This window comes from Anarrhichthys ocellatus, unplaced genomic scaffold (genome assembly GCF_004355925.1).
Source record: "Anarrhichthys ocellatus isolate YVR2014 unplaced genomic scaffold, GSC_Weel_1.0 scaffold6, whole genome shotgun sequence".
NCBI lineage: Eukaryota > Metazoa > Chordata > Actinopteri > Perciformes > Anarhichadidae > Anarrhichthys > Anarrhichthys ocellatus.
Genome location: NW_022280036.1, coordinates 8,670,088 through 8,677,409, shown reverse-complemented (window position 1 = coordinate 8,677,409; position 7,322 = coordinate 8,670,088). Strand labels below are relative to the sequence as shown.

Here is a 7,322-nt window from a genome sequence, read left to right as displayed (position 1 = left end):
GTCAGTCTCAGGTAACTGAAGTCGGGATCTCTTTCCCATCTCTGATCTAGAGAGAGAGAGAGAGAGAGAGAGAGAGAGAGAGAGAGAGAGAGAGAGAGAGAGAGAGAGAGAGAGAGAGAGAGAGAGAGAGAGAGAGAGAGAGAGAGAGAGAGAGAGAGAGAGAGATTTTAAGCTGTCATTAATTGTAGTGCTCTGAAGTGGAATGCTGTTGTGTGTGAATGCCAGAGGAGCATTCAACAAGACTGCGAAGCAGTGTTGGTAGTCAAATCCAGGTACTTTGCAGGGTCACGTGTCATAATAAGAAAAGTGAAGGGATTTTGTGAGAATCCTGCCGCCGACGGAGCTATAAAACAAATGGTGGCATCACAATGAGTTAAATGAGCCACATATGGGCTGTCACGGTATGAAGCTTCATCCTCCCCCTCAGAGGTAATTGTATAGATGTATGGATGTAGTCAGAGCTACATACAGGCAGGAAGGACAGAGGGCGAGCCAGGCTGTTCAGTGTGTGGGTGGTACTGAGAGAGAGAAACAGTGAGCAGCTAGCTAGAGGAAAGAGTGCAGGCTGCTTCCCCCGTGGGACTGCAGCATGGCTGTCGAACAGAGCTAGCATGTATCTGTCAGTGTATATGTGTGTGTGTGTGTGTGTGTGTGTGTGTGTGTGTGAAAAAGTGGGGGTTGGGATGCAAATGAGGTTGATGTGTGTGTGCACGTATGTCAGTGTGCTTCTCTCGCTGCCTTAGCATTCATTACGTTTCAGTGTCGGATGGTTCGTATGCAGCCTCATCGGCAAAGACGTTTTTGTGGTCCACGTCTGGTGTGGAGCCCAAAAGTCGTGTCAAAAAAAAAATGTAGAAATGTAGAAACAATGCACCATTTGCTGCTGTTTTTTTTTTTTCACCTTTGTTACCATTTTGTGTCACTGAAATCTCTTCCTTTCTACGCTTGAATTGCTAAATGTTCTGATATCAGTGTGGACAAAAGCTATAGGTGAATTTCAATAGTGTTGAAAGATGAATACCTTCTGATGGTGTGCTATGACAGTAGATGCTGTTTCTATGTTCCCGTGGAGCTAAAGCACTCGTATGCTGAATACAATAGATGGGTCAAAAGGTGGCCTATGTATTACAACAGATGTAATTTATTGACATGTTTAATTATTATGAATTCACATGTTCTAAAAAGCATGTTCTTTGTGTAATCAGTTCCTGAACAGGAGGTCCTGCCATGGTGTGCAGTTATAGTGAAATACATTGTCATACAAGAACAGCCTTAGACGTCGTGACACTTGATCGACATGCTCGGTCTTCCATTCATGTGCTCCACACCTGTTTAATGCAGCTGCAGACATAAAGGTTAATTGTGGTTCTTATTGATTGATGGATTTATTCATTCATTGTTATGTCAACAACCAATGCTTTACTTAAGCAATGAGAGAGAGGTTTTGCACCATCCAACTCTACTATATCATCATATTATGATTTAGTGTTAAATACAGGGTGCCATATCGCTGTGTTTCGTGACGTAATACATTTTCTGGAAAATAAATTGGAACGTTAATGGCTAAAAAACAGATGGGAATGTCTGTTTTCCAGCAAATTAAATACCTGACATATCAAGGTACTTTATCTCATTTATGTGCAAACAAAAAGATGCTGCAACATTGCCAAAATGAGTCTAATACACCCGGAGATACCACGATAGATATCCAAGATCTTGGATTTATATAGTCTAATACCAACCCACATCAGTCACTCCCGTTCATTGTGCTCACTGGAAACACTTTCATCTGACTGACTGCTACTGTCTTCTTTTTTTTTTTTTTAATCACCAGGGCCATTCCACACTTCAGGCATCACAGGACTTCAGCACACTATTAACATGGATGGCAGGGACGAATTCACCGAAGACAATGAATGCTGCAGCAACAACTCCCGGGAAGTACAAGAGCAGGATAGCATCTCAGGTACAAGATGGAAGGACAGGACGGGACGAGGGGAGGGGAGGGGGGGGGGGGGGGGACTGGATGGACTCTGTGTGGGACGTCTTGGGACCGAGGGGTGTTAGTGAGAGTAAACCCTGCTCTGTGTTCTGTTGTCCGTCTGTATTGATAGGGCTGTGTTTGCCTCCATAGAAAACAGCGATAGTGACCTCGACAACCTCGGCGAAGACTCTTCCTCCAACACCTCTGCTGACGACCACATGACCACCAAGAGAACGCAGTGCCGCCTACAAGGAGCGGGAGTCAAAGAGGTGAGAGGTTGGGCCACTTGTGGTTCATAGTGGTATTGCGGCCACTGTACTGGGAAGTTGGTGCTTTGGCATCGGGGTGGGCGACATATCGAATATACTCGATGTATTGCGAACGTTGGATCCGGATAGTAGCAGGGGACCGGAAAAGAGCCTGGAGAGAGCGAAAGAAGTGAAGTGCCTGTTTCAGAGAAATGTTTTATTTCAATTGTTTGAATAATTAGTCAAACTTAATAATAAGGAACACATTTCCAAGTCCAATCTGACTTCAAAATGACTGTACACCACCTCAGAGTGTCACTCAGATATCATCAGGACATTCTGATGTGTGTAAATTGTCATATAATACGAACTGTGTTCCCTCTGAATTCAGATTAGTTTATGTGGCAGAAATTCTGTGATAAAGAGCTCCTAAACAAGAGAGTGTCTTTAATTACACACGTACAATCAAGGTTTAGGCTGCATTTACGTCCTCTCTCAGTATCCACTTTCTGAAGCTACACAGACGTAGGTACTTCCTATTATTTTCAGACATACAGTCAGTCGCTCCCTGTTATTTGAGACACGTAGTACTTCTTGTTATCTCCAGTCATACAGACAGTCATACAGAATGCATATCTGGACATTAGATTAATTTACGGTCAAGGCTTACAGTATTGGTCCACTACGGTTAACTCAAATGATCACGCTGGTATGATCAGACACATCAAGGTGTTAAATACAATAGTTGTGTTCTTTTAGACAAAATATGATAATATTGCATTATAGATTGCACACCGCTGCATAGCCTAAAAATATTGATGTTATTTGTAAGCCATACAACCAATACTCCACAGTGATGAATTTTTGACGTAGATCTAACATTCATATGGTTACATTTTTATCTTTGTCTAGATTCAAATATATATTTGTTAAAAATTAATTTGACAGATTTTACTCTCTTGAGATTTGTGTCAAATGAATAAAATTGCGAAATTAAAAGAGGTATTTCTGTTAATACTTTCGCACTTCTGTGGGGCGTAACAACCAAAACATACCCCATAAACAGCGAGCACTTCAATGAACAGAACACCTCTGGTGTCAGACAAGATGTTTTGTGCCAGGACCTTCTGTTTGAAAATGTTCTGTATTTCAACTTGTGAGTGTGTGTGTGTGTGTGTGTGAGAGTCACATCTGTGACAGCACACAGCATCGTGTCACTGTTAGTGAGTCACTGGGGCTTGTGAGAATTTTGGCTCATTCACACACTCAACACATCACCACCACTTGCAGAAATGCTCCAACTAGAAACGTGAAGTGAGTAGTGACTCCACATCAGTTTGGTATCTAGATTGAACTTGTGGCGATGTCGTGGTGCAGCTTTGGCTCCTGGTACGTGTTTTAATGGTGCTTGGTTTCCCTCAGGAGAGCGAGGAAGGGGCAGACCACGGCAACAACTTTGTTTGTCCTCTCTGCCCGCTGGATTTCAGCAGCCCTGAGAAGCTCATCTCCCATGTCTACCAGGTGAGAAAGACACTGTGTCGCCTGTCCTAATCTACGACAGAACCGAGAAAACAAAGCAGCTCCTGCAGATCCTTTATTGCAGTCTGTTTCTACTATACTAGTGGGAGGTCATCACCTCTAAAGCCCTTAAGGAGCTTACAGCATCAGTACCTCAGTGAAATGCAGGTTGAGGGAGAATGTGTTGACTTGTATGATCTAGTGCTTACGTTGTCCTGTAACTGCGTGAGACCCTTACCTTTTACAACGTGTGTTCAGTGCCAGATATCTTGAAAATATATTGTATATTTGCTAATAGTAAATAGTTTCTTACGCTCCCTTTAAAAATGCTGCAGCTGCAGCCGGAGTCTTTATCTTCCATTTTACAGCAATCCACACCTTCCAGTCTCATCCCGTGTGTATTCATCAATGGCCGTGAGGTCTCACTTATTATTCAGTAGCTGATTTACACCGTTCCTCGGCATTTGCAGAATTCAAACATTCAACACTGTGCATGCTTTGTCTTTTTCTGCAAGTGTCAGGCAGTTTGTGGTTATTGCATTTAAAGTTGCTGAACGATGATTGTGCATTCTGTCACTGAAATGTTGAGCAATTGCAATAGTGTCTGTGTTGATAACCGGGTGTGGAGCGTAAGTACAGCGGTCTCAAACCGTAGCGGTGTGATTAATTGCAAGGCTAGTTCTTGGCCCTGATGATCACATTTCAATGTCCTGTCATTTAAGTTTTACTTGTAGACTTTATTTCCAAAACATTTTGTCGTAATGCATTAGTATTCCATTTAAATGTTTGCTTTTTATTTTAAAAAAATGACTAACTTAACATGCTTATAGCATGCACAGTACTGTCAAAGATAATTATATATGTTTTTATCAAATATTAATTAAGATCTGATTCTAATAACAAACGCATGTTTCAGTATTTGTGAGGGATCACCCACAGTTTAAGATATGATTATATTAATATATCTTTTAATGTTGGAGGTGTACTTTATCATTTGTTCCCCGTTTTCAGTTTCTTGTTCTAATCTTGTTTCGCTGTCTTTACCAGCACACGACGATGATGAGCAACAGCAAGAGCTATGTGTGCCCAGTGTGTGGGCGAGCCCTGAGTTCTCCTGGCTCGCTCGGCCGGCATCTCCTCATCCACTCCGAGGACCGCCTCTCCAACTGTGCCGTCTGTGGCGCACGCTTCACAGACACCAACAACTTTAACAGGTTCGGCTCATCTCTACTGTGGCTCAGGTCTTTAATGCACATTCATCTTTCAAAGGAATTAGCACCGATACATTTTAGATGCGATGTTTCGGATGTCGAGGCATTATTATGGTCCCAAAGTGTCTCTGTTTTACTTCAAATTATCAATAATTAAGCAGTCGACAGATGTCAAGTCAGTTGCTTTCACTGTTTTTTTTGTATTTATATATCTATATTTAATTTGAGTAGAAAGTCAGCTTCCACAGTTGTAAGGTCTATAAATGACAAATATATCATAATGAATTTAAGATGCAGTGTTTACCTCGTAGGGTTTCGCTGCTGTTTCTTATTAATTCTTGAATATTTTAAACAAGATCTAAGGGTTCAGTCACCTCAGCAGATCCATTTATCAGCATACAAATGCAGGAGACGTCACCGATTCACTGCAGTATTTTTAAATACTGCAGTGAACAAATTAAAAGAAAATGTCAGCAGTTGCAGGTCACACTCCTTCAAAAGACGTATTCGTGTTGACTGGTTTTCCATTTGTCCGTCCAACAAGGAGTGAAATCTGTGAAAAGGTTCTGAAAATGATGTGAAATTGTGTCTTTGATGCAGAACACTAAAACAACAGAGCAGCGGTTGTCTCGGTACGAGATAAGGCAGGATGCAGAACATGAGGGACGGATAGAATTAGTACCGTATTGACAGATTTAATGGAAATAAAAGCGCATGTTGCTTAGCAACTACCATTCCTTTTTAGATTTAAACAGCACTGGCGAGGTCAGGACACATAGTAGAGGGAGAAACTGAGAGGCCGTAATGTAACAGCAGAGAAAAGAAAAGAAAACCTCGAGCTATTATAGCTAGTCGGGTGTTGCTGTAAGTGAAACGGCATAAGTACGGATAAATCACGGGGTCAGATAAAGGAAAGAGAACATGTTGTGTAAGAACGCCTCCAGACATAAATAAGGGGATGTATTATTACATACATAGTATGACCAGCTGTTTAATGCTGTCTTTTTCTTAGGGAGAAGCTTAAAGATGTCCTCGACACAACCAGGATGGACGTCTCCGAAGGAGGGGACAGCTGCTCCATGTCCCTCTCCAGCAGCCCCATGACCAGCCCGGGCCCCGGCTCTTGCTCCTGCCACGGACCAGGCCCCAGTTCCTGTCAGGGCCCTGACCCCAACCCCAACCTATGTCAAGCCCATCGTATCTGCCAGGGACCAGGCCACATGCCGAGCCAGTGTCAAGGCCCCCGACCGTGTCACGGCCCTGGACCATGCGCGGGCTCTGACCAGGGACCCTCCTTTCCCTCGCTGCCCGATAGCCTCCTCTCTGAAGGGCCCTCACTGGCATCTATCCCCGATGCTCTTAACTCCTCTTCCCCGGGCTTTCCTCCCATCCCCGACATCCTGAGCCCGATGCCGGTGTATCCTGCCGGAGTGCTGCTGGTGTGCAACAGCTGCGTGGCCTATCAGCAGCTAGTGGACGCCCAGTCGCCGATGCGAAAATGGGCCCTGCGTAGGAAGAACGAGCCCTTGGAGGCCCGCATGCAGCGTCTGGAGCGCGAGCGCACGGCAAAGAAGACCAAGCGGGCGTGCGAGTCAGAGGACGAGAGGGAACTCAGGAGGCTGCGGGACCGCGAGGCCAAGCGCATGCAGAGGATGCAGGAATCGGAGGATCAGCGGGCACGCAGGCTGCAGAGGGACAGGGAGGCCATGCGTATGAAGAGGGCCAACGAGACTCCGGAGAAGAGGCAGGCCAGGCTGATCCGCGAGAGGGAGGCGAAGAGGATCAAGCGACGGCTGGAGAAGATTGACCCTGCTCTGAGGACACAGATAGAGCACGATCCTGCTGCCATGGCGGCTCTCACCGCAGACATGAGTCTCTTTCAGTTCCCCTGCCCGATGCCTGTCCCTTCCATTGATAACGGTCTGTTCATGAAGCTGCCCTAAAGGAGCCAGGCCACTAGAAGAGGGGGGGGGGGGGGGGCGTGGCAGCAGCACCATTAACCTCTGCACTCTGCCATCAGGCTGCCATGGTCACAGTGAACCATTCCTAGGTTCACCTCCAGCTCCTTCTGTGTCCAACAGCTTCACAAACTGCGTTGTTACATACAGCGAAAAAACTACTTCAATTTCTAATTTATTACAGTCTACAAAACCTTGGGAACAGGGTTGAGAATGTTTCATATTGTATGGATGATGACATAAAAGCATGTTGTAAAGAGATTTATCTGTTCGTCAGCAGATTTAACACGTTCATTTCTAGTAGGAGCGGTTCTACTTCCTGTTGGGGGGGGAGAAATCTTTTTGCACATGGACATTCAGTGACAGGAGAGGGGACTTTGTAGCCTCAGACCCCCCCCCCCCC

General features: G+C 44.8%; 1 protein-coding gene across 4 annotated transcripts in view; it reads left to right on the top strand.

The window, feature by feature from the left end:
• znf821 (zinc finger protein 821) overlaps positions 1 to 7,313 on the top strand; it is a 14,073-nt gene extending 6,760 nt beyond the window's left edge. For 3 of the 4 annotated variants that reach the window (XM_031846810.1, XM_031846812.1, XM_031846813.1), the window contains exons 2-6: positions 1,835 to 1,966; positions 2,135 to 2,253; positions 3,655 to 3,753; positions 4,798 to 4,964; positions 5,974 to 7,313. In XM_031846810.1, the coding sequence (XP_031702670.1) occupies positions 1,835 to 1,966; positions 2,135 to 2,253; positions 3,655 to 3,753; positions 4,798 to 4,964; positions 5,974 to 6,904 (1,448 nt within the window). In that variant the 3' untranslated portion in view covers positions 6,905 to 7,313. The remainder of the gene's footprint in view (positions 1 to 1,834; positions 1,967 to 2,134; positions 2,254 to 3,654; positions 3,754 to 4,797; positions 4,965 to 5,973) is intronic. The other variant, XM_031846811.1, reaches the window with a different exon arrangement.
• The last annotated feature ends 9 nt before the right edge of the window (positions 7,314 to 7,322 follow it).